The sequence below is a fragment of the Aythya ferina genome, assembly GCF_964211825.1.
Source record: "Aythya ferina genome assembly, chromosome: 12".
NCBI lineage: Eukaryota > Metazoa > Chordata > Aves > Anseriformes > Anatidae > Aythya > Aythya ferina.
Genome location: NC_140308.1, coordinates 3314544 through 3340602, shown reverse-complemented (window position 1 = coordinate 3340602; position 26059 = coordinate 3314544). Strand labels below are relative to the sequence as shown.

General features: G+C 43.7%; 1 protein-coding gene across 4 annotated transcripts; it reads left to right on the top strand.

The window, feature by feature from the left end:
• Positions 1–1022: 1022 nt before the first annotated feature.
• LOC311443622 (hepatocyte nuclear factor 4-beta-like) lies at positions 1023–25932 on the top strand. Of its 4 annotated transcripts, none has more exons than XM_084533943.1 (10): positions 1023–1229; positions 7350–7554; positions 9454–9548; positions 16866–16972; positions 18058–18213; positions 18776–18863; positions 19511–19663; positions 21829–22065; positions 22696–22809; positions 23949–25932. In XM_084533943.1, the coding sequence occupies exons 1-10, from the start codon at positions 1115–1117 to the stop codon at positions 24083–24085; spliced, it is 1407 nt and encodes a 468-aa protein (XP_084390069.1). In that variant the 5' UTR covers positions 1023–1114; the 3' UTR covers positions 24086–25932. The 4 variants fall into 4 exon arrangements, with proteins under 4 accessions (XP_084390069.1, XP_084390070.1, XP_084390071.1 ...); XM_084533944.1 differs by having other exon boundaries at positions 1024–1229; positions 7383–7554; XM_084533945.1 differs by having other exon boundaries at positions 1024–1229; positions 24159–25932.
• Positions 25933–26059: the final 127 nt, after the last annotated feature.

Here is a 26059-nt window from a genome sequence, read left to right as displayed (position 1 = left end):
AGGGAAGGCATCTGGAGGACAAAACCAGGAGTAAACCAACCACTTCCAGGTGTAATGCTTTGGGGAAATTCATGGCTGTGTCTTACTTCCAGTCTTTTGCAGTACAACTCATGAGTCCTAACAGTGAAAGAACTGTGCAAAATTCAGTAAATTAAAAAAAAAACACACACGGTCCTTGGGGAAAACCTGGAATTGTACTTCCATAATACAGGCCTTTCCCAGAAAAGCCAGGCATGGGTCATCATGAAATGCAACACCACACATCTGTGAAGGAGTCTGCCTGGTTCCTTCCAGCCTTTCCCATTTCCATCATTTGCCATTACTTGAAACCTTCTGCCCTAGCAACTTGAAACCACAGCCAAGCTCTTGCTGGGTGGGAGCTCTGGGAAACTGGGGCTGCCTAGAGGGAGGAGGAGGAAGGCCCAAGTAATGCATCATGTCCTGAAGGCCCAGTGGGAGAAGTTACCTCACCTCTGCTCGTGGGGAAGGGTGAAAGCATGAAACTGGCTGTAATGAAACCTCATTTTTCCCTTCCATTTGTTCCAAGAGGCAAAACTAGTGCCTCTTGGCAGTGCCTCAGGCTCTAAACACTGACCTGTCTTCATGGTCTTTAGCCAGCGGTGACACTGACTCATTGTCTTCACCAGCTTCAAGTGACATCACTTGATCTTCTTCCCAAGGGCTGGTAGCCAAGCAAGGTGACACCTTTGTGGCACGGGCATGATTTGACATGACCACTGCTTCACCCTGGAAGAGTGAAGCAGTGCATGTGTGAACGCCTTTCTGCAGCCCTTTTCAAAATGTTTGTGCAGGAACAGCCATAAACCAGGCTGTATTGACCCAAAGATGCAATCCAAGTTGTTTGAGTCTAGGCCTTATCTACATCATATTATCAGGACTGAGAGCACAGATGCACGCCGGGAAGGGAGGGGACTGAGCGCGAGAGAAGGAAAGGCTTCGTCCCTTCTCTCCTGGCACGGGGAGGGGACTGCGGGCAGAGCTGGGTAATGATTTGTCAGTGCAAAGGCTGGGGTGTCTCTTTGCGGAGGAAAAACTTGGCCGTGATTGACAGCAGGGCTGTTTTTGCCGCTTCCCTTGCAGTTGACAAGTAATAATGAAGCTTTGTCAGTCCATCATGGACATGGATATGCCAGATTACGTCGACTCCTTGGACTCCTCTTATACCATGCTAGAATTTGAAAACCTTCGGGTGCTTCCGAACAACACTGGTGAGATTTCTGTTTGCTTCCTCTTGAATAACCTCTATTACCTTTGTTAAAAAGCTGTACACCGAGGAAAGACAGGTAGGAAGTGTGGGGCAAAGGGTGGAAGGGGTAATATTTAAGCAGCTGATCTGCCAACCTCTGTTGCATCTGCAGTTAGATTTGGGCTGAAATGGGTCCCCTTCACTTCCTGGTCCTTTTTAGGTTATTCCTTTCCTTGGTGTGCGGAGCATCATGTCCTGAAGAGCCAACAAGGTATTGCAAATGTTGGCGGAGCTCTCGATGGCACACCACGCATTTGTCTCCCTGTATGAGTTATGTGAGGAGCTATTATTAATATTTCTGTCTTAAAATTTATATTTTTTTCCCCTATATAACTTAGGTTCATATTTAATCCTTGGAAAAAAACGCCTCCTGCATTGTTACTCACACAATGCACCATGTGTCTAATGTAAGTTCTTCCTAGGTACATAGATAGAGAAGTGATATACAAGTGATCACTTGCCTTTTTATTATTATTATTATTATTATTATTCCTTGCTACCAAGATTGTTCATCAGCCCTTAGGCCATATAAAGAACTTGGCTAGGAGTCATGAAGTTTTATGTCATGAAGTTTTATAGAAAGACTTCCGCTTGTTCACAGAAATAAAGCGTGTTGTGTGATATTCAGAATTTGAATAGTCAAAGGTATTCTAACTTAAAGCAAATACTTTTATGGGACATTAACTGTTCACTGCCTGAAATATAAAGGACACTTTAGCCATATAACATAGAACCAATCATATAACTGAACGAAATCCCAATGTTAGCAATGCCTCTGAAGAGTTTTGGCAACATTTCATTTAATTTGTTAAGAAGCTTAGTGAAATTGAGATGGGATTTTCAGTTTCACATTTTCTGATTAGATATCTCATCAAAACAAATCGGAGTTTCAGAAGGGCTATAGCCTGTAACATAAAATGTTTAGACTTATTATTGTTGGATATGGACTATGTCAGGAGACAAGTAAAGTTATAAAAGGCCTGAGGAAATTAAAATTTAAAGTTGACTTCAGGAAAAGCTCTCTCTGCCCTTAAATAAAGGATTTTTTTTTTTTTTTTCTCCAGATCCAGATAGACTTGATCTTATTTCTTATTTTTGAAGAAAGTTTTCCATCCACCACTCTACTCCAGAAATGTTATTTAACACAAATATTTCACTCACTGCTGAAAAACTAGATACTTTTTACTTTTTGGAGTGGTACAGATTTTCTCCAAATTCAATACAATTTTTCAAATTCAGTACCAAAACCTGTTTGGAGCTCTTTACGTATTTTTTTTTTTCATTCAGTGGAACTGACAGGTTGAGTTTTTCTGAAGTTTATCTAGATCAGTCTTGGGTTATTTGTCTAACTGTTAATGAGTAACTGGTTCTCTCAGGAACTAGCTGTTTTGAAATTAGCTTGTTTGTCTTGGGTAAGTGTCCTACAGTTTGTAAAAATAACTTTAAAAAAGACCTCAAATGTCCATGCATTGAAATACATTTCTAACCAGCCAAGTCATCTCCTGTAGGTAACCTTAAATAGCAGTTCACAGAAACTCTGTAGTTTCAGAAATATTTTTAAATTGTTTGAAAACAATTTTAGTTATATTTTTAAAAAATATATTGGTTTGTTTTAAACCATATCTTTCCTCTGAAAGATATCTTTATTTGTGAGAGATTATTCTATATTTCCCTGTTTAAATCTAGTGGTAGTTTTGCTGTGTACGTAAAAACGAACAGGATGTATTTTAATAGTATTGAAACTGTTTCTTACATGCTAAGCAATGTTAAAGTGAACATATTTTCAAATAAGGAAATACTTCATTAAAAACAACTCTTTCCTTCTTTGGAACATTATTTCATCAAAATTTTGAGGTTGATTAATGATGTGGAACAATTCTGGTGCTAAATTTTCTGCTTCAGGAAGCTGCTATAGTTTTGAGATTTGCCTAGGTATATATTTTGTATTTTCCACCTCTAATGTACTCATAATTTGCCAAACATTTTGAGCCTAACTAATTCAAAATGAAGAATAGAGTCTTTTGTGAGAGCAGAGGGGGAGTTTAAAAAGCTGTTTTATATAGAAAGAAGGCAAAAGGAAATGAATGAAAATCAATGCTAATCCTTTTTTTTTTTTTTTTTTTTTTTTTTTTTTTTTTTATAAAATATGTGTTGTAACTGCAGAAATTTTCCCATTTTGTACAAAGTTGTTTCCTTTACCTTGGCTGGCATTACAAGCTGTATTCTCACTTTGTTTTTATGTGCTGTTAATACCCATTTCCTTGCGCTCTTGTCAGAGTTGTCATCTTGCTTAAAATATGAAGCAATATTAAAATATTGCACTAATTCTTTAGTCAAGTGTCAGCGAACACTTTCTCCCGTGGTTGTGCACGTTTTCCTTTCTCAGCACTCAAGCACCATGCTAATCCCTGAGAATTTGGCACAAAGTTGGCAAAAAAAAACATTCCCAACTCCACTGCAACCTGGCTCAGCTCAAACTGTGAAAAAAAAAAAAGTCAAAGGTATTTTGCCCATTGGAGTGTGCAAATTATGTGCATCCAAGACATGAGCCAAGACTCGCTTGGATTTCTGTGTGCATATAAGCAAAATCTGGAAAGTACAGCAAGGTAATTCTCCTTCACAGTGTGCATTCAGAAGAGATAGGCATTTCCTTGAAGAGCTTAATAGCCAGTAACGTAACTGAAAGGAAAAGCAGCAAAGAGCTCTGAGGAGTCAGGTATCATGCAGAGCTCCAACTCTGAATTAAAGCCAGATATCATTCCCCAGCAGCATGAGACCGTCCTCACTGTTATTTCTTATCATTCTGAACCTTGGCATCATCATTTCAACCCTGGTTTGGTAATGACCTACATACTGAGGCAGTATGTAACAAAAAATTTTATATATTCTGTTTGCAAGCTTGGTTGCCCCCGAAGGTGATGAAGCCACTGGGATACTCTCATCATGTCTAGAATGATAGGTAGAATCACAGAATGGTTTAGGTTGGAAAGGACCCTTAAGATCATCAAGTCTAACCATCCAGGCAGGCTGTGGTTCCTGCACTGCACATTGTTTATATGTAGCTCACAAAAGACATGTACTTGAAACCCCAAGTTTTAATGCCAGCAAACATCAGGGAAATTCCAAGTGAGGAGTCTGGCCACAACCACAGGTCTTTATCTCAGCTCAGGATTCAAACCATGTTGAGATGAGCATCTGCTGGGGGAACATCATCAGTTGTGCCTCTCCAGCAGAAATTTCAGAGATACTGTGTTGGCATGGATTAGTTGTTGTTCTGTAATGCCACGGTGATGAACAGCTGTAACTGATATGTCTCTGAGCATCTCTCTCCTGGGTGGCAAGGACAGTCATGAGCTTGTTTCAGTTGTGAGCCAGCTGTACTCTGACCAGATTCATCTGAATATCTCAGTGTGATGCTGAGCTCCGGGCAGCAACCCCTCTAGAGAGGCACAATGTATTAAATAACATTGAGCAGGTTATTGGCTTGTGTCAGGCAGGGCTGAAATAAATGGTCTGCAGTTTTCAGCTGATTTCACAGGCACACAACAGTGCCAGCAGGGGTCTTGGCTTTCCTCTGCCTTTCTTAGTAGTGATCAGTCCAGGAAAAAGCCAGACATTCCCCAAATACTGGGTAGGTTTGAAAGCCCCACCAAAAATCAACTGATGCATACAATCTTGTTTGTGCCTTTTCTTCAGAGCTAATTCTCATTTGGAACTCATCATTAGCTGGTGACAGGATTTTGTAATTAACATTAATCATCATAAATAACATGTGCATGCTGGCTTAAGGCTTTCCTTTATCTTTAAAAATTTTTATTCTTGCCCAATTCAGCTGAACAGCACATGTGGCTACCTAACACAGACTGAACTATTATTATGGGCCTGTTTGTTATTTCATGGGTAAAAGTGAGGGCAAAATCTGGTTTGATAACTTCCATGGGCCCTCACGTGCTCAGAGCCGATGGTCTTGCCTCCTGTAATACTTGGTTTAAAGCTAGAGTATGAATGTCTTACTTGCATTAACAAATAGTTCCTCTCATGTCTTACGTAAGGGGGAAAAAAAAACAAAACAAAACAAAAAAACTCTTCTCTGCTGAGTAAATGCTTTCCAGCATCAGGGAACATTTTGCAATCTGGACCCAGCTGAAGAATGAAGAGTCCATTGGAGACCCAAATTGTGTGACCTTGGCTTGATTCTGAAGTCAGAAGAGAAAGCATGGGTGGAGCAAGGATACAATTGGCTTTCTTATCATCATTTTTGTTGTGCAATTTTTTAACGGAATCCAGCACATTCAGTGCATTTGTTTGTGTTCGTATGTTCCTTCAAAAAAATAGATGGAGCAACAGATGCAAAAATGTTTAGCAGCACAGTTACCCTTGAAGGAGTATCCTAGTACAGTCTATTTAATAAAAAGTTATCAAATCGACATAAAAATTAAAATCAATAAAAAAAATCAATTTGAATTGCCAATAAGCATCTCTGACAGACTATTTTTGCAAAGGACCCAAGTGCCACTTACCTACTGACAAAAGTCAGAGCTGGAGCATCTTACAAGGATTTTGGGAGCAGGTGAATCACAACTTCTGTCATTACAACCTAAGAATTATTTCGGTACTGTCATTTTTTATTCTCATGATGCTCCCATCGCACTACAACCTACTTACTTACTCATCCCTATGTTAGAAGGTGAAATATAGATGAGAAGTGTCTTTTTGAGGGAGCAAAAGGAGACTTGACCTTCACATTTGTCAAGTCTTAGCTAAAAATATCTCCATCTTAGCCATAGCTAACAAACTTTGCAGTTTTTAAAAAGCTAAAGCTTTATTGGCTTTTTTTTTTTTTTTTGGCTTTTGATTACAATTTTCATTGCATAGCAAATATTTTCCCTATAAATTGTTTGATGTGTGTTCACATACAAAAATAACATTCTCTCTGTGTGTATATAGAAGTGTTGTGTGAGGATGACCCAAAGCTATTTTTATGCATTATGCAGTAGAAAACCTTCTTGAGACTACCCAGATTAGGTGCCAGTTCCTCCCGTTTGAGCAATTTTCTCATTTTCTCATTGCTCAATACAACACCAGCTGAGCTGTTCCCATTTCTACCCAGCTCTCCTGTGAGACGGGACATGTCTCATCCTTTGCCTAGGTCACTGTAGCACGAGATTGGCCCCTCCGGAGTGAAGAACATGCTCCCAGAGGAGCGATAAATTCATAAATCATCCTGCAGCGAATGCCCAGGTCAGGACAGACTCCACAAACATTCCTTCTCTCAGCAAGATGTAAACACTGTCATCTGCGCCTTCTCATGTGTCCTTTTTTTTTTTTTTTTCCCCAAGCTGTGCCTCAAATTAGGAGGATTAAGAGAGCAGCAAGGCTGGTGGTTAAGGCCAAGGGAGAAGTTTAAAGGGGAGTTTTCAGCGGTGTATACACGTGGCCCAGGCAGAGCTATTCCTGCCCCAAATGAGTTGCTGCAAACAGGGGACATGACAGTGGGCATTCATGCGACCTAATTTTAGGTGCCTAATTTAGAAGGCAGATCTTCCTGCACCCCTCTGTAACCAGAGAAAAGCAATGGCACCCTTCAGAGGGCAAATCAGAGAAGGAACCAAACTCAGGAGAACCCAAGTGCCCCTTGTAGGAGCTGCTGTCTCTCTTGAGGTGGTCTCAAGAGGAGGTCTCAAGGTGTTTTTCATCTCTGTCACTTGTGTGTATGAAGTCGTTCATCCTTTCTGTCTCTTCTCTGCTTTCTATTTATTCAAGTTAATGATTATTTTTTTTTCACTATATTTTATGATACTCTGCACTTGTCAAGAAAAAAGTAGTAGTAATCGTTCAGTTCTTGTGAGTGAGCTGGGTTAGGTGCATTAAAATCTCTCTGTTCACAGAGGTGAAGGAAAACACTAGTGTAAGAAGCAAAGCCAAGGGAGCTGTGCTCAGTTGAGGCAGAGAACAGCAGGGCTGTGATCTGGAGGCTTTACCAGCAGCACAACATGTGCACATATGTGGGGAGGGCAGGCTCAGTGCATGATCTGCTTGAAAAAAACAACCTGCTATCACCTCCTTCTGGTCTCCACCACAGAGATGTCTAACGGGCCCTGTTCTCTGCCCGCAGAGACCATCCCAGCCGAATCAGCAAACACCAACGTGCTCGCCAATGGCATTGGCTCCCTCTGCTCCATCTGCGGGGACCGGGCGACCGGCAAACACTACGGGGCGTCCAGCTGCGATGGCTGCAAAGGCTTCTTCAGGAGGAGCGTCCGCAAGAACCACGTCTATTCCTGCAGGTACCTGCCCCTTCTGTGATAAATAACTGCAATTTATTGACACCGTAAAGAAATTGGGGTGAAGATCAGGTTGTACAATGGGGCTCCTGTCTCAGAAGCTGAATCACCATGGCATGAATGCAAACAGTAATACTGCAGCTTAGCCTTTGGCCAGAAGACAGGGAGCTAAGCCCGGTCACATTGTGAATGCTGACACCTTTTGTGACTCTGTACAATATATTTTGTGAGCTCACATTCACTGCTTTTCTCGTGCTATGAATCAGCGGAAACATAGTCCTGAGGTTTAACTGGTGTGTGTAAAACTCAGGTACAGCTTCCAGGTGTGGAGTGACACCGCAACCTCGTCACAGCCCAGCAAGGGAAAGACATCCTGGCAAAGGACCAAAACTTGGGAGATTTCTTCTCAAAATGGTCTTGATTTTCCTAGTGATGCTCAAAATGAAAGCAAGAAATATCTTAGAACGTGTCACTCCCAGAGCCGCTACCTCCCCCACAGCTTCTCCATTTTTTATTTCAAACACATTAAACTATGTACACCGACATATCACTGATTAATTTACAATCATTCTGAGAATGTAGCAGGGACCAGAGATGATACACAGCCACTTTGGCACACAGGTATACATTTGAGTGACTTCTTTTTTTTATATGGAGGACATGATAAGTTATAATTTTTTAAATCTAAAATTTTATCTTGGTTGACCTTAGAAAAATGATGTTTATTTTAACAGAGGATAAGGGAAAAAAAAAATCCACCCTCAACCTTTTCATCTCTAATTTAAACCTGGAAGTTTTCTTTCTGTTCCAGAGTTCTTCCTCCCAGGCATTCCAAATTTTTGCAATGCGAGTCACCCTCCTTGTTCTAAATGCTCCTGGGGTACTTATCACTCTTGGACACACCAGCCACAAAAGACACCCAGTCTGATATCAGTGTCCACCTGCACAGTGCCCATCCCAGGCTCTGTGGGATCCCAGCAGGAGGAGGCAACAGCTACTACCGATTTCTTTGAAATTTTGGCTCTTATTCTCCTGGGAGCAGAGTTGTTGTCCCTCCCCAGGAATTGATGAATCACTGCGATATTTGGCAGTTTCGGGAGGATATGCAGGGTCGAAGCCAAGCGAACGGTAAATGCTTGCCTGTCTGTAAATCCTTATTTGGTGAGCTGCACTCTATTTAGCGCAGCTCAGAGCTCTGTTGTTTATCGCAGACATGAATTCCTTGGAAAGTCTTCGGGCCTTTCTACCTTTGGCTTTTTACCAGCCTGGGGAAGTGCCTCAGCTTCTACAGCCTACCAATGGTCCCAGAGCAACCTGCATTGTCTCCTCTCTGCCTAGGAGATTCCTCTTTTATCCTTTCACCCGCTGTCATGAGAGCTGCCCAATCTACATGGGCCAGCCCTTGAACAGCAAGTAGGTTCCTAAATTTCCTGTTGAAATTAATAGGAATTGGGAAGCCACTTGCTTCAAAATTAGGCTATAGACACAAAAGGGCTTGTGGGCCATAGTGCAGTTATTCTACACAAAGTAAGACTGTTAACAAGAGGGACTGACCAGCCTCAACAGAAAACACCCCAAAATAATCTGAAAGTAGGAGATGTCATCCTTGCACCACCAGGCTCCAGCACAACTTGAGTCACAGTCACGCTTTCACAGCCAAGATCCTCACAGTCCTCACGGGGTGGGTGGTCTGAGATTGCTGCTCTCCCAGATGGAGGTGGGGAGGATGAGGAAGTGGGCCAAGCCAATGCTGATTCAATTCATTCTTTGCAAACCCTTTGGCTCTGCCCTGGGATTGAGCATTGTATAGCCTAGTGAGGACTGGGACGGTATTTGGGGCTGCTTGGGGGGAGCACGGTACAAGCCAGCCTGATTGCTCCATCTTTTCTCATCTCTTCCCAGGTTCAGCCGACAGTGTGTGATAGACAAAGACAAGAGGAACCAGTGCAGGTACTGCAGGCTGAAGAAGTGCTTCAGAGCTGGGATGAAGAAGGAAGGTAGGTGCAAAGAGGCCATTCAAAACTGCCTGCTGCTGTTTCTGGCCCTACGCCCACTGCGGAGGATAGCAGCAGCAGCCCTGGCCCACAGTGGTGCTTGTGTGTCTTAGTGAGAGATATCTTCGTGTTGCAGCTGAAAACCCCATTTCCCATCTCTTCAGATTGGAATTTCAGCTACGGCTCTGTGCCAATATTCACACATCCTGGGAGGCTTCAGGATATTTTAATTCTGGGAAAGGGATTGTCTTCTTCAGGGAATACTTCAGGGCACCTAGAAACAGATTCTGGCTCTGAACTCCCTGTAGGAGGCATTTCTCAACTAGATGAATCTAGAGATCTAGCTCGGTGCAACCACTAGAATGAGGTTTAGCCCAAACATGATGCTTTGCAGCTCCAGAGCTGCTCCTCCATGGCACAGGGCACGCAGGCAGCACTCCTGGAGGCAGCTGACTTCTGTGTCCACCCGAGATGGGACCTGAGCCAGAGTCAACCCCTTCGGTAGCTCTGTCTTCATGGTGTCTATGGCATGACTACAGGGCCAAGTAGTGCCAGTACAGATGGTCCAGCCCAGTATTGTCTGGTGCCTTTTGGTGAAATTCACACTGGCTGTAGTAAGAGTTAGGTGGAGTGTTGTTGAACATCTGGATATACCAGTGACCATCAGGAAATGTCTTTCCAATGCACTAAAGGAAATACTAGATGTTATAGTGCCTAATGCTTAAGTGAGGGGAAAAACCTTTCAGTTAACCTATTCCTTAGCTCTCTGCAGCCAACTTTCCTGGAAAAGTTTGGGACATGTCATAGCACTTCTGATTTCTGGTCATATGGTGTTTGCACAGAGGGAGAGAATGGGTGATACTGTTTTATTTACTCCAAGCTTCCTAGGCAGAGACTCATGTACTATTGCAGATGGGATATCCCCCCACCAACATGCAGGTAGTTGAGTTATGATTACAATTCACTCTTCACTTGAGCAGTTTTCCAGCCCATCAACAGTGTAAGAATTAGGGAGCTAGGAAGAAACTAGACAGTAAAAATCCATACCACCTAGTTAAATAACCCTCGCCTAAGGGGTGAAATCACAATTCCACTGAAATCAGGGAGAAATTTGTCACTTATTTCTGGTAATTCATAAGATTTCATGAATGATGAAAAGAATCTCTTTCCAAACCTCTGAACATATGTTTTTCTGGAGAACAGGGTGTCTTGCAGTTTGGCATAGGTCACGAATGTAGCAAAAATGTCTGTTGGTTTAATTTAGGAGAAATGGAGTAAATTCAATATCGGGGAAAAAACGTAACCGTCACAGTAAAATTAACAAACCAAAGCCGATCTGTTCAGTTCCAGGTGGAGACAAAACCAATTGCCAATGCGGTAAGCTTGGAAAAGCTGAAATCTGGTTATCAGCTCCTTTCTTTCAGCTGAAGCATGATTTTTATTGGTTTTATGGTAAAAGTTATAAAACCTTGGCTCGTTCCTTCATTATTGATTGCAGCTTGATGGAAGATGACTCATTTCAAGTTCCACATAGCCACATTCTTTGCAACGTTTTTATGAGTGCATGGTCAGGTTGTGTGCTCCCAAACTGCTCATGTGTTTGGTACAGAAGATTTTAAGGCACCTTGAGCAACTGCTTTGCAGAAATTAGCTTAGCTGACCGAAGCTGTATCCAAAACATATGTGCAGAACTGTGAAAAAAAAATATTTCTTGCACAATTGTGTGCACAAAAAGAACACAGTTATTTGCTTTAGGGTGGTTCTAGATTAATATTAAACAGTATTGCAAAGCACTGGGGGAAAAAAGAGAAGCCACGTCTTAGGATAGAGCAGAATAAGGATGATACAAATGTTTGTACATAATCTTTTTTCAGTGCTGTTCACCGATTTATGTCAGAGTTGTGACATCCACACTCAGGTTGTTATGTCAGGTTGTCCCAGCACTGGCACACAGCACCTTGAAACTTTTTCTCTGTCGCATCGTTTTTCAACCAGCCCATATAATAGCAATCAGACTTTCCAGGGTGTGGTAACAACAGTGTTTATTCACCGTAGAGGGGAAGAAGCTGGAAATGATCATTTTCCTGGCCTATGCATGACAATACACCTGGGGTGGGGCCAGTGGGGTTGTGTCACCGTCACCCCTTCCCACCACCAGCACCCTGCTGACCCACTGTTCAATGGTTTTATGTGCAATGTTGGAAAACTTGCTGCTCCCCAGATGTTCTCATCCTGGAAAAAATAACTGATAAGATGGAGATCTGGATTCAGAGATTTTTATTTTTTATTTTTTCCCAATTTTCCTGTGTTGTAAGACATGATGTGACACATTTGGATCTTTCTTTCTCTTTGTTCCCCTGCTGGAAACTTCTTTTCTGGATATGAGAAGGAGAGGGACTATATTAACCAGCCTGGCAGAATGGAAATTTCTGCCTAAAGAAAAAGCTGTGTGATGCAAAAACATGAACTAGCTTTAGACTGGCTGTCTGTAGGGGCAATTGTGTAGGTGCACGGCTAAGGGTATCACTGTGGGCTGGTACTGGCAGCATGGTATTTCCAGGCTGTATGTTCAGCATAAGTTTGGGGCAGCTGGGCAGAGTTCACTGAGAAAAGCATCAGTAGAGTTCTTTAGATTGTCTTGGTTGTATGCTCTGGATTTGATTCTGCTTTTGGAAAGGACCAGGAATGTCCCACATGAACCCTATGCCTCCAGAGAGAAATCTTGGAGAAGGAATGTCCAAAGCATCCAGCTACTGCTTGGGCCAGAAGGGATCCAGGTCCCATTGGAGCCAGCAGGAACAAAAAGGGCCAAAATTTGAGACTTGTGGAAAATCCCGTCTCCAGATTTCCTAGAAATTATGTTATTCAGAAACACTCCTATCGCAATTACATTTCTGATATCAATAATTCAGTTTAATAAATAACCAATCATTAAAATTGAAACAAATGAGGAGGAAAAGACTTATGACTATGACTACGGTTAAGAGTTTCTGCAGGAGATTCATTCCCTTCGTCTCATTTTGTGATTAGGGCTGGGACAGTTCCACAGGATGGTCCATGTGTAACAATGGCATCGCTGTTTTTGTTTGTTTGTTTGTTTGTTTGTTTGTTTCTTCTTCTTTTTTTTTTTTCTTTTTTCCTTTTTTGTCTGTTCTCTCTACTTTTCTCTCTTTGCACAGGAGAGAGTTTGATTTCTGTTGTTTTGCACAATGATACTGGACAGGTTTCTGGTCACTACAGTGTCAGTGAATGAGGAGTGCATCCGATATCTAACCACTCCTCAAAAAAAAATAAATACAGTAGGAGACTATTTTTAACATCTTATTGAGATCATGTTTAACCTTGAGTAAATTAGCAGGGTGTGAGTTTTCCAATGATCCAGGCTACCAGCTCACATGGAGCTGGACACCTAATAACCTTGAAGCCTTTTGAAATGTCCAACACTGTACTGTCAGGACTCAGTTTACTGGTGAAGAAAGACAGGTTAATATTTAAGCTCTCAGCCCTTTAAAGTAATTTATGAATGTACATGAAATCCTTTAGATTTATGCAGAAGTCAAAAGAATTATTGTATCACTGCCACATCACAGTAGGAGGACTCGAGGCTATTATTCATTTATTCTTGTTAAATTGGATAGGTTTATAGGATGGTTTTATTAGTGTTTCACTGGGCCTCTATCTTGTTTCATCCCTTTTGTTTGCGAATCTCTTCTGCCAGCTTGCAGCAGTGTGGGACCACAGTTTATTGCAAAGGGAGATGGAAGAGTTGAAGGATCTTCCCCACTTTGCGATAGTCATAAATCAGCCCCCTGCACGTGAAAGGATTAAATGTGCATGTACCATTGGGTTTTACGTGCAAATAAAACGTACCACACCTACAAAATCAAAGATAGCCTAGGGAAAGAAAATATACTTGTGCATATAAATTAACTCAGCAGCAAGAAAGAGTAAATCTGTCAGTGGAGATGGAAGCACTGTGAGTGCCAGCACCACACTGGGGCACTGCACCTTCCTCCTCCTGCTCTCCATTTGTGCACACACACATCCACATCTCATTTAATACACTTCCAATCCCATCAACATTGAATGAGGATTTTTTTTTAGTGGATTAATAATAGAAATGGTACCTCCCATGTAGGCAGGTGGCAAAGGAGGGTTTTAACCTCAGCAGTTACCATGGAAAGTTACTGGTTTGGTGCTGTTCCCATCAAATCAATGCCTCTGTTCGTATTTATTGGATTCCCCGGAGGTTCCTTGTCACATGCTCTGCACCGATGTGCCAAGATAACAAGGACAAAATGTTTGGGAAACGCGGGCTTGTTGCAATCCCACAAACACACCGCTGTTTGCTCAAGAGCTGCAGCGAGCTCCACGGCCCACCCGCTGTCACCCTTGATGCGCTCATGGCAAAAGGGCCTGGACTTGATCTGAATATTAAAATGTCAGATGGAGGAGATGTTTGTTTTCCCGTTTGCTTCCCACAGCCGAGACGTGTCAAATTCCCTGGAGGGAGATGTGGGCATCGTCCTGCCTTCCCTACAAATTCCCTGGGGGAGAAGTCTGGGCTGGGGACATGCTGTCTCTGGCCAGCAGTATCACAAAGACATTTTTCTGCTGACGTCCCCTTGCATGGGGCTGCAGTGGCCCTTCCCATCCCTGGCACCCATCTGCATGGCTCTGGGCTCCTTGCAGGGCCTCCGAGCTATTTTGGGTTGGGGCCCAGAGCCACACACACCACAGACATCACTGCCCCTCCGCTGGGAGCCTGACCATGACCCTCGGATGTGCTGGCTTTGGAAACCATGGCACTGGGCAAAGGATGGGAAGAGAGAAAAAAGATGAGGGAGCAAAGCTTCTTCTGGAAACAGTGGGAGACAGCACTGGGATTTTAGTCCTTCCTGCATGTTTGCTTAAAGTTATTCACTGAACAGCCACGATCACGTCTGAGCCTGAGCGCCCTCAGCACCAGTGATGCCTCACCACGGATGACCTACTCCTTCCTTTTTACAAGCACAATAAATATAGCAATATAATTACCCCACAGCAACAGATTAATTTTTGTGGCAGGTAAAATATTAACTCCCTCTTGTATCTAATTCCACAGCACCTTGGGTACTTTCAGTGATAACACCCAAATCACCTTGAGAAAGTCGGCCGGTGCCATCCACTTACACTTGAAGATTGGGCTTATCAGGGCATGAGGGAAGCATTCAAATACGTGCCATAAAAGCACCCAGGAGAAAAACAGGCTGCAGGCTCTTAAAGGAGTCTGCCATCAGGGCCCAGGGCTGGTCTGGGGGACCCATGTAATGTGCGTTGCTTGATTAGAAAGGCAGAATTGGTAACTTTTCTTGGAATTACATAAAAGAGCCCATTTGCCCCAGAGAGCATCTGCTACTAAGCCAGCCATGAAAGGCTGGGCAGGGACTTTCCAAGGATGGCAGCGATGCCATATGTGCGGGCGGGCTGGCTTCTGGTCAAGGCTGGATGCTTTCTGGTGGACAGAGAAAAGCAGTGAAGGATTAATCTGTGCTGAATATTAATCATAGGTAACATGTGTATTTCCTATAACCACCCTCAGACTTGGGGGGAGCCCTGCCCGAGTGCCTTCTTCCACCACCCCCATGCACAGGGTAACACATGCCGATATCTCAGGTCAGTTAGTGGAGTCTCCTACCTTAACCTACATTTTTTTTTGTTTGTTTAAATCAATATATCATTGCCTCCAGAAAGTATCTTTAGACTGAAAAGGCTCCATTGCTACACAATTGTGCATCGCACCTCTTCCAAATCGATGTACCGATCATTCAGGCTTTCATGGAGGGGGTGAAAAACCCAAAAGTGGCTTTGGTTTTTGATCCCGGCAGCCCCGTGCCCAGCACGCTCTGTTCAGCTGCCAGAAGGCCCTGGCTGCCAGCAAGGCTGTGTCCCAAATCCTGGAAAACAAACACCACACTTCTGCCAATAATGGGAAATATTGATCTCGTCGCTGTTGCCTGTTTTCTGCCCTTTCACTTTGTTGGCCTCTCATCAGAGGCCAGTTGGGAAAAGAGATAAGAGGTTTGACCTGAGCTGGCAAAAGAAGCCCATAAAACCAGCCACTTTCCCACCCTGTGTGAGAAATGGTGCCCACATCTCCTTTGAGAACTCTGAGAAATGAAGGGTTCTCGCTCTGCAGCAAGGCCCAGCATCGAGACAAATTCTTGAAAAAAGAGTGGGCAAACGGGACAGATTTTGCTGAATCTGAAAACAAATAAACAAAACAAAATCTTTGCTGGAAAAATCTGCAGCAATGTTGAGACAAATGCTGCACTGGTTAGTTTCCGAGGAGTTAAAGCCCTGTAAGGAGTGCTGTGACAGCTCAGCCTGAGTCATTCCCCCAGAAAAAAAAAAAAAAAAAAAAAAAAAAAAAAGCAGCCTGGAACTGCTGGAGGAAGAAGGAGGGCTGTGCTCTATTAGCACCACATGCTCAATCTTCCTGCTCCCTCTGCCCTGATGGCAGTTGCCTTTTGGAGCTGTACGTGGCTGAGATGGAGGAGCTGTCAGGAAAACACCAAGCCCAGGTCCTGGCTCCATTCTCCAGCCCCTGGGGGCTTGTTTGCTGCTGGACGGAGGCAATAGGGCTCAGGAGAGAAACTAACACTGAAGCCATGGCTGCTTTAAGTCTAAACCCTGCATTTTCCCTTGCTGCTGCTTTACTCGGTGGCTGCAGCCAAGGTGAAGCAGTTGCATGGTGCAAAAAGAAGCTGCTGACGTGCAGTGCATCCCTGATATCCCCCATGTAGGGCTGAGAGCAAGACTCTGGATGTAGCTTGTGTTTATGGGAAAGGGTGGTTTAAAGGGTAGAACAATCCTAAACCCCAAATCAGCCTATTTTCTAATTCAGCATGGCACAGCCCTACCTTTCTGTTTGCAAAACCCTGGGGCTGATCTTTGCTCTGCAGGGTCACTGTAAAGTGTCCAAAACCTCGCTGCATCACTGTCAGTAAGGCACAGGCTGCTTGGGGAGCTCAGGAACAAGGGATGGTGCAAGGGGGGATCAGTGGACTGAAACTTCCTTTCTTTTAAGCTGCTTTAACGACGTGACTCCATGTGAGCAGCGGCAACGTCCCCTAAGGACCCCCACCTGTGAAGCCTCAGGGATGGGGGACATGCAGGCTGTGAGGTGGGATCAGAGAACAGCTTTTCCAATGCTGTGAGACGAGATGAAGCTTGGGAGCAGATATCCCAAAGCCCCAGCTTGCCCTGAGCCCCATGAACCCTGCGGTCAGTCATGTGCGGTCTCCCAGCTAACAGCGGTGCTGTGCGCTCTCGTTTCAGCTGTGCAGAACGAGCGGGACAGGATCAGCATCCGCCGGAGCAGCTACGAGGACAACGGCTCACTGTCCATCAACGTGCTCACCCAGGCCGAGGCCATGGCACAGCAGGTATGAAACGTGGGTTAGATAAGTATATGGCCTTCGGCTACTCCTCCCGGGTTAGGGACTCGCTGAACCCACCAGGTTTTCCTCCTTTGGCTCTCTCAGAGCCAGACGGAAGAAAATGCTTTAAAGATACCCAAAAGCAAGCAGTAAAAATCCTCAGTGCTTTCTCCAGACAGCATATCCTGCAAGAAGCAGGTGGAGCCTTTGGGGTGTGAGATGCAGAACTGAAATTCCAAGGGCTGAGGGGTGCTACAGAGCCCAGGTCCCCTCTGCCCCCCACCTAAATTATTACCACCCCCCTTAAAACTCCCCATATCCTGTGCAGAAGTTTAACCCGCCTCACGTGCCCTGGTCTGAACACAACATTCCCATCATGGTCTGTTATATCTTTCATTTTTTTATTTTTTATTTTTTTTTTCCAGGACAACAATTTTAGGGGAGAAAAACAAAGCTAATAAAACTGCTGGGCTTAAACTAACACTGATAGCTTTCTTATTTCACGTTCCACAATGAATCTCACCCTGCGTGTCCTTTAAATTCCTATGCAAATAGCCTTTCTCCACAGAGACATATGGTCCAGATGTTGCATATTACATGCAACAATACGTCCGCTTCCTTTGCAAAAATTATTATATTTTAACCCTGTCCCCTCCTTGCAGCTCTTTAGAGAGCAAAATGGGCATTTTGTGTCCCAGACAGCCACCTGGGGGGGAAAGCTGGATGCATTTCATGCATTTTGCTGGCTTGCAGTGAAGCTCAGCCCCATTTTTGCTGCCTGCTGTGGGAACATGAAGCAAATTTTGTCCTGAGGCTGCCAGGGGGAAGGAGGTGGAGGAGGGCGGGTGTCTGCTGGGACCGAGCACCACCTCGTGGAGGCTTCGCCCTGGGCTGGGGAATAAGTGATTAGCCCCAGCTGCAAGCCTCTGGTCAACGGCCTGATGAGATTTTTGTCCAGGAATGCTCAGCACGTTACCCGTGGATGGCTGCTGTTGAGGAAGGATGTGGTTAAGAGCATGGGAATGGATGCTCGGTTGGGAAAATCACACTGATCGTGGTCCCAGTGCTAAGCGGGGTCGCTTCTCTTTCAGTACGCGTCGCTGAGCCCGGTGCACAGCGCAGACATTGCCATGAAGAAGGTTGCGACAATCAACGACGTGTGCGAGTCCATGAAACAGCAGCTCCTGGTGCTAGTGGAGTGGGCAAAATACATCCCGGCGTTTTGTGAGCTGCCGCTGGACGACCAGGTGACGTGCAAATGCCTTGCCCCCGCACATCTACTGCCTCCCACACACATTCCCAGCCCTACCTTCCAATGGGGACATTAATATAGAGATCACCCTGCAGAGAGCAATAAAATTGCAGGAGAATAATAATAATAACGGACAAGGGAGTGATTAAAAATGAATCCAGTAGCCAAAATGCCCCAGAATATGGAGCTGATCACTCCAGGATGCACAAGGACCCAAGCAAAAAGGTGTTCCTTTTATTGAAACCTGGTGGATGGATATAAAAAAACATTTATTTCAGAATAACTCCAATAAACCAAAGCCTTATTTGCCCTTTCAGATGAAAACTTTTATTTGTTGTGAACATAGCACTTCTGAAAAGTGAAAATATCCTAGTAAATTATAGCACTTCTGGACAGTGAAGATTTCCTAATAATTTCTAGCTCTTAATAGTACTTAATCTGTAGATCTGACAGATCTAAACAAACACTGAATTTGGCTGAATCTAACCAGCAACAGCTCACCATTCTGCTCTGCTTTGAAAACTTAATGCCATTTCTGTCTTCTGTGCCACCTCCAGGTCGCCTTGCTCAGAGCCCACGCAGGGGAACACCTGCTCCTGGGGGTAGCCAAGCGATCCATACCGTACACTGATTTTCTATTACTAGGTAAAGTAGTGAAAGCATTCCTGCTTTTATAATTTGTACACATGAAATTGTGGCAGAGAGAACCCCAATATTAAGTGGGATCTCAAACTGTTTTGCCTTTTTTTTTTTTTTTTTTAACTAATTGCCAGATCCAGGCAGTGAGCTATTTGGGTATTGGTGCTGAAAAATTTAGCACACAGGCCTATTAAAAATGATAGTGTGAATAAGTAGCCTTTTCATGTAACTCTCTGCCACCAAAAATACAGATGGGATTATTCTTGGGAAAAGGAGAATACTGCCCTTGACAGCAACGTGTTAACGCAAGAGTGGGAGGGAGAATATTGTTTAAAAAAATGCACCAAAAATAAAGATACAACACCACTTCCAAACAGATGCTAGGTATAACAGAGGGTAAATCAGAGCAGAAGATGGAGCAGGCTTTATGTATGGTGTGACTGCACCAACATGTGCAAAATAGATAATTAAGGACCAAAGAATCACATCCATGGCTTGCTTCTCCATCAATCTGAGCATGAAGCTGCATACTGGAAATCTGCTGTGCGTTGGCAGTGGGACTACCTGGCAATAGGGGTCTGGGTGGCTTCTGGGTGAGGCTGTGTCTGCAAAGCTGGAGCAAGTGTCCAAATCTAGATTTCTCATCTCCCCAGGGAATGACTTCATCATCCCCATGCACTGCCCGGAGCTGGAAATTGCTCGTGTGGCCACCAGGATCTTGGACGAGCTGGTGAAGCCCTTGCGGGACATCCAGATCGATGACAATGAGTACGCTTGCCTTAAAGCCATAATCTTCTTTGACCCAGGTGAGCTTCATCCTGCTTGCTGGGGCAAGCTTGGGGCTCGAGAAAGGGTTGGTGTGTTACAGAAAGCTATGGGAAATGGGGCAACAGGTGAGGAAATGCAGCTCTTCCTCCTGCTTTTGCAATTCTAAATGTAATGTCTAACTTCAGAGTCACATCAAGGTTAGTGAGCTGTTCAGCAAAGTAAAGAAAAATCTCTGGACTGCTTTCTTGCCTCATGGGTGAAGCAGGAGCTCTACAGAGCTTCACCCCATGGGTATGAGTGTGATGGGTGCCACAGACACAGTGCAGGGAGTTACTGTTGCACCTGTCAGTGTGGAGCATATATGGGCAGGGAAACATCTTTCAGGACATCTCTAGAAAACACTGATGTTGATTCTGAGCTACTTTCCTTTCTCCCTCAGAGTGTCCTGAAAAGCACACTTGCAAAGAAAGTGATATTAGGAGGCAACAGAAGTAGTGGGGAAAGCAGCCAGAGATGCAGGCTGTGAAGCCCAGCGAGGCTGAGGACACTCTAACCAGGAAAACCCCTTGGCAGCAGCTCTCTGTATTTCACTCTGTCTCTGCTGTGATGAGCAATATTTAGCAGTGCAGCGAGGACATGTTGGAAATGGCCTCTTCCCGAACACTTTGCTATTTAGGACGTAGTAACACCAGCCAGACCGATGTGCAAGTCTCAGCAGACCTTAGAGGAGTTTTTCTGCTACTGCAGGGTGGCTTCAGGAAAGCCCATCAGTCTGAAATGAAAGAGATGCCTACTGAGGATATATGTGCTTATACTGAATTATGCATAAGCTAAGCGAATCAATTGAGCAGCAGCTTGAAGCATCCATGAGTTCAGAAAGGAGTTTTAAAAACCACAGGCAGCTGGACTGTTCGGGGTATTGAGTACCCAGAAATATCAAGGATGTTTGTTAATGGAGCTTGCTGGCAGCCAGTCCTGGCTGAGGGCAGCTCAGGGTGGAGAGGAGAGCAGGGAAACACACAGAGGAAAACAAAAGTTTGCTTTGAACCTTTGCTACATTCTTGTTCCTCAAACATGGGGGTTTTCATTCCAGCTCAGGTACGATGCCCTTGGTACTGCATTTGAACCACTTTATTGTGTATTGCCTTGTAGCTTGGAGAAGAGATGGGAAACAATACCAAGTTGAGAACAACGCCCTTTTGTTGTTGGCATCTATTAGCATGGAAAATTAGCATATCATCTCCCATTAATCATTTTTTTTTGCTGCGTTCTCTGATTTAAAATAGAGATACAGGAGTTTTACAAACATCATGAACTTTGGCTTGCCAAAGAGCCTGCCACAAACCTGTGTAAGGATGGTGTAATCAAAAGCAGTCTGACAAATTACCTTCTCAGCTGATTGGTATCTCAATGAAGCTTTAGATTGTTGCAACAATGAGCTGTGATTTCATCTGAAAGGAAAAAGTGCAAAGTTCCACAGAAGTGAAATTCATTCATGCTAACAAGTAGGCTTGTCCATGGAGTTACACATTGACATACAATAATGTGCTAACTACTCTATTTAATCTCTTGGCATGATGATCCCTAAAATGTATTGCTTGGCAGTTCTTTGTAGACTGAAGGAAACAGTCCAGCGAGCCAGAAATCTCAATTTTAGATAGCAGGAAAAGCAGGAGTGGAGAGCTGTAAATCCTGACACTTCAGCCTACCCTTGAAAATTTACTTGATTAAGCAAAACTGGACCAGTAGTGCATGGAAAATGGATCGACCGCAGGTCAAAGACAGGAAATCCAGACAAGAATCTGATGCTAGAGCTCATGTGTTTACAACAGATAAACTCTAAACCTGCATGTATTTAGCGGCAGTAGTTGGGACTCAAAACTTTCAGGCGAAAATCCCAGGCTGTGTACTTAGAAGGACAAATACAGTTCAGCTTTTAAATCCTTCCTCTTTGCTTACGGCTGTAGCCAGATATATCCATCTGAATCAAGCTCTTACTATTTCCCCTCAAATGTCTTACTCCATCTAAGATATGAAGTAGTGACAACCTGATGTAAATCTATCAGATAAACTTGTACACTCAGAGAGAGCCAGTGGAGTCACTTGGGTCTCAGCCTTTTTCCTCCACAGAGCCTGACTGCCAGAGTAACACTTTTTGGCTGCAAAGGCCATCAATTAATTTATTTCTTCCTCCCCTCCCCAGACTGCAAAGGCCTGAGTGAGCCCGGGAAGGTGAAGAACATGCGATTCCAGGTCCAAGTCAACCTGGAAGACTACATCAACGACCGCCAGTATGACTCCCGGGGCCGGTTCAGTGACATCCTCCTCCTGCTGCCCCCGCTGCAGAGCATCACCTGGCAGATGATAGAGCAGGTCCAGTTCGTGAAGCTTTTTGGTGTGGCGAGGATTGACAGCTTGCTGCAGGAGATGCTGCTGGGAGGTACGAACCCTGCTGAGGAAGGATGGCAGAGCTGTTCTATTTCAAAGCCATTATGGGGCTTCTTGCCAGGGTTTTTGTCCTCTGGCAGATGTATGGTAGGGAGAACCTGGTCCTGGGAGGAGGGGAAGTGAAGGCTCAGTTTGAATTTTAGCTCAAACATGGGGTCTTCTCACTCGAGTCCAATCCCTGAGCTGTTCTTTTCCAGTCTATCTCTGAAAATCTGATCTTTGGACAATTTAGAAGTGGGTACATCCTGTGTGCTTCACGCCACTGGGAGCTTGACTTTTTGTCAACCTACGAAACTGATGCAGTTTGCAGGGAGATAACACATCTTTGCTAGCACTATGCAAAAGTCATAACTTTATGGGAAACCCTGATATGAGCGGTAATTGCAAAATACACACAGAGATGAACAGCACGGTTGGTTATTAGCTGAAACCACAGCCATCTGGGAGGGCTGTCTCTGGACATTGAAAGGGCTGAGAGCAGGAAGGAAGCAAAGAGGAGCCAAGATATTAACCCCCACCCACAGAGGTCTCCCACATTCCCTGAAAAAAGATGCTTGTGCCAGAGCATCTGGCTTCTCGGTGACTATGCAAAGAACAACGTCCTTATCCAATTCCTCTGCAGGATCCACCATCGACCTCCAATACCAGTCCGGACCTCCCAACCTCAACCTGGAACAGCTGCCAGGACACGTCCTCCCAAGCAACATGAGCTCTGTGATTCACACCGTCCCAGACCGTATGTGTCCATTTTTGTGCTACTAGTGTCAGGTTATTGAAGGGACTGGATAGGAGAATTGGTTAAGAAAATCAAGTTTAAGTTTATTTTTTAATTTTTTATTATTTTTTTTTATTTATATATTTAAGCATTACACTTAGATCTGAGTTCACATCTCCCCCCTTGCTGACTTCCTTTAGCATGAAGTCTGGAAACACGCTCCACAGAGAAGCTGAGATTTTCAGTTAATAGCATGAGCCAAAGGGATTTTGAGATGCTACTAAACATCCCAAGAATAAATAAATAAATAAATAAATAAATAAATAAATAAATAAAATCAAGAGTGGTGACGGTGAGTGTCTATTAATGTAGACAGCACTGGGGAATACCACAATGGTGCACAGACAGTTAGTGGCAAGAGTTTCCTTAAGTAAAGCATCCTGGTTGCTGTCAGCCAGAACACCATACAATCTGAACAACTGACCATCTTCAACCACTCCAGACACTGCTGCCAGGCAATTGCTATTTGTTAAGGCATTTATCCACTGTAGTAGCAAACAGATTATGCTATTTAGAAAAAAAAAAAAAAAAAAAAAAAAGAAAAGAAAAAAAAAAAAAAAAAGCAGAGCATGATTTGCAATTTCACAATTACTGCCGCCTCGTAATCACAATGCCTTACACAGCTTCCTCTTGCAAGTTTTGCTCATACACCTCTAATAGTGTGTTTTCCTGTTTCTTGACCATATTAATGTAGGTATCTTGTTTTAGGTTTCTGTCTCTTTTTTCTTTTAAAGCCACCTTGCAGCAAGGGAAATTAAGAGAGATGCTGATGTAGACACTGAGTTCTGTAAATGAAGTCTAGTTGCCAGCAGGTTGAGCTTTCTTCTGATTAAGAGAGTAAGGAATAAAAAGCAACTGGGCACAAGTGTTTCCCAAGGGCAAAATACTGGGAAGAGCTGGTGTGTGCCTATCAGCCCCTCCTAGGCCTCATTACAACCCAGGAAGGAAGAACATGACTGAACTGGGGCTGGATTCCCCCCACCACCACTCCAAAGCTCCTGCTCCTTGGTTTGTAGGATGGTTTGCTGATTTTATTTGGACACTGCTCTATTGACCAGCAGCAAAGGCCATTCTAATTCTGTTTCTTTTCTCTCCCACAGCATCTCCTGAACCATCCCTTCCATCTCCTTCTACAAGCACAGGCAGTGAAGACTATAAACTAGGCCCTAGCGCAGGCCCCAGCGCTGTAGCGCAGCTCTTGCCTCAGACAGTTATACCCAAGCAGGAGATTTTATAGGGAGAGTGGAAGGAGAAGCTGGGAGCAATGTGGAAACCGTGCTGAAAGTGAATCGGGCCCTTTCTTTTTGCAGAGGCAAAGCACGGCAATCCCCTGCCTGTCACCGGACCTGTCGGTCACACACTTTCCTGTCCGTGAGTAAAGCACCAGACACCAGACTGCAGCAGGAGCCTCGCCATGGGTCATCCCGCCACCGTCACCCTCATTTGTCACCCCCAGTTCACAAGGGATTGCGGTTAATGCTCTTTTCAGTAGGACCAAGACTGTAAGCTCTTCGGAGCAGGGCTTTTGACTGCACATATTGTCATCTAACTCAGTGTGATCACCACCCTTTTGAAGCCTTTTGCGCCTTTTTGAAGCCTTTTGCTATTTTATGGAAACAAACGCCTTACACAGCTCCTGTTAATTGTTAATGAATACATTCTGTCTTGAATTGGCAGTATAGAAAGGTCTATCCCCATTAAAAAATTAATTACATTCCCATTTCTCTTGCTGCAAGTTAAGCTTTAGGATGACTACCTTCATAATCCTTACAGGCTTTCTTATGTCACACAGCTGTAATACTTCTTCCATGTAGACCAGCCAACTTTAATGCTGGTTGTTATGTTGTTGTATTCCATGATTTCCAATGTGTATGGAGTCCATTTGTTGCATCTAACACTGCTGCAAGATGGCAGCAAGACCTCTGCATTGGTCTATGGCTGCCTGGTCTGGAAAAACCCACAACTGGCAGCAAGCTCAAGAAGCTGTTGACTTACCAAATCATTTCTTTGCCTTTCCTGCAAACTTTTACTGCAACCATATTTGGAAGAAGCAACAGTCCTGGCGAAAATGCAAAAAAGAAAAAGCTTTTCCCGCTACATAGGTGTGATTTTGCTGCAGTTTTTCTAAATCTTTGTAATGTCTGTAACCTAAAAGTTATAGCTCTGAATTTGTCAGATAAGGAGGAGGCAGGTCTTTTGTGATCCATGTATTTAAAAATGTTTGTATTTAAAACATACGGTCTTTCTGAATTTAGTGTACATCTCAGTCAGCAGTGACCAGTTATTAACGATGCTACAGCTACTGAAAATAATCTCTATAAAATCTCTAAAGTTCCTCAGGCGCTCTCACTATGGTACAGCATTTATTCACATGAATTAACCGTCATTAGAAAGCCAACTGCTGGATTTCTACATTTGTGCAAAAGTCCAATGACCTCCATTGGGCAGCTCTCAAGGCATTAAGGATGGTCTCACACTGAATCTAGGACACAACGGAGAATTCTTTGTTCTGTCACGTTGCACGTATCTGCCACCCCACAAGCACCATCCCTGCTCACCACAAAGATGAAATGACGGTGCCCAGCCATAGCTTATTTCACTGACGCTTGTGAAGCACTTTGAGATCCTCAGACAGAGGACACTATGACAATGCAATCTGACTGAGTGAAAGAGGAGCTGGGAAGAGCATCCAAACCCACATCAAAAGGGGAACACTTTGTACTCAGGTCATTTCAGTGGCTGGGGAAGATATTTTAAAGTTGCCATTCTACAGTGTAAGAGTTGAAAACCATTGAGGACTGGGTTGAATTTCACCTAACATCACAATGTTTTATTTTTCTACTGTCTATGATGAATTTGATCTGATATAAATGCTGATAACTTTGATTTGAAACAGCTATACCAGGAAAACAAGTCCTACTGCAAGCATTCCTGCTGCATCTGTACTTGTGTAACATTGCTTCCAGTTCCTCCATCATGTAGATTACTTTTCTAGAAATTAAATGTACATTTATACTCATCAATGGTAAGAAAATAAATCTAGTGGAAATAAATTCCATATGGTCCACAGTTCTCAGAAAGAAAGCTTGATTTTTTTTTTTTTTAATTCAAAACAAAGTTTTCAAGTCCCTGTGTTGATTTCTCCATCGCAAATATCCTAGGGATTTTCACCTGTTTAATAAAAAAAGAGAATAATATGTGGTTGCAAAGC

Excerpts from the sequence above, each read along its gene's own strand:
- LOC311443622 (XM_084533943.1), top strand. The coding sequence starts at position 1,115 with ATGAAGCTTTGTCAGTCCATCATGGACATGGATATGCCAGATTACGTC. Across the intron at positions 7,555-9,453 it reads AACCACGTCTATTCCTGCAG|GTTCAGCCGACAGTGTGTGA; the intron begins GTACCTGCCCCT and ends ATCTCTTCCCAG. Across the intron at positions 18,214-18,775 it reads AGCTGCCGCTGGACGACCAG|GTCGCCTTGCTCAGAGCCCA; the intron begins GTGACGTGCAAA and ends TGCCACCTCCAG.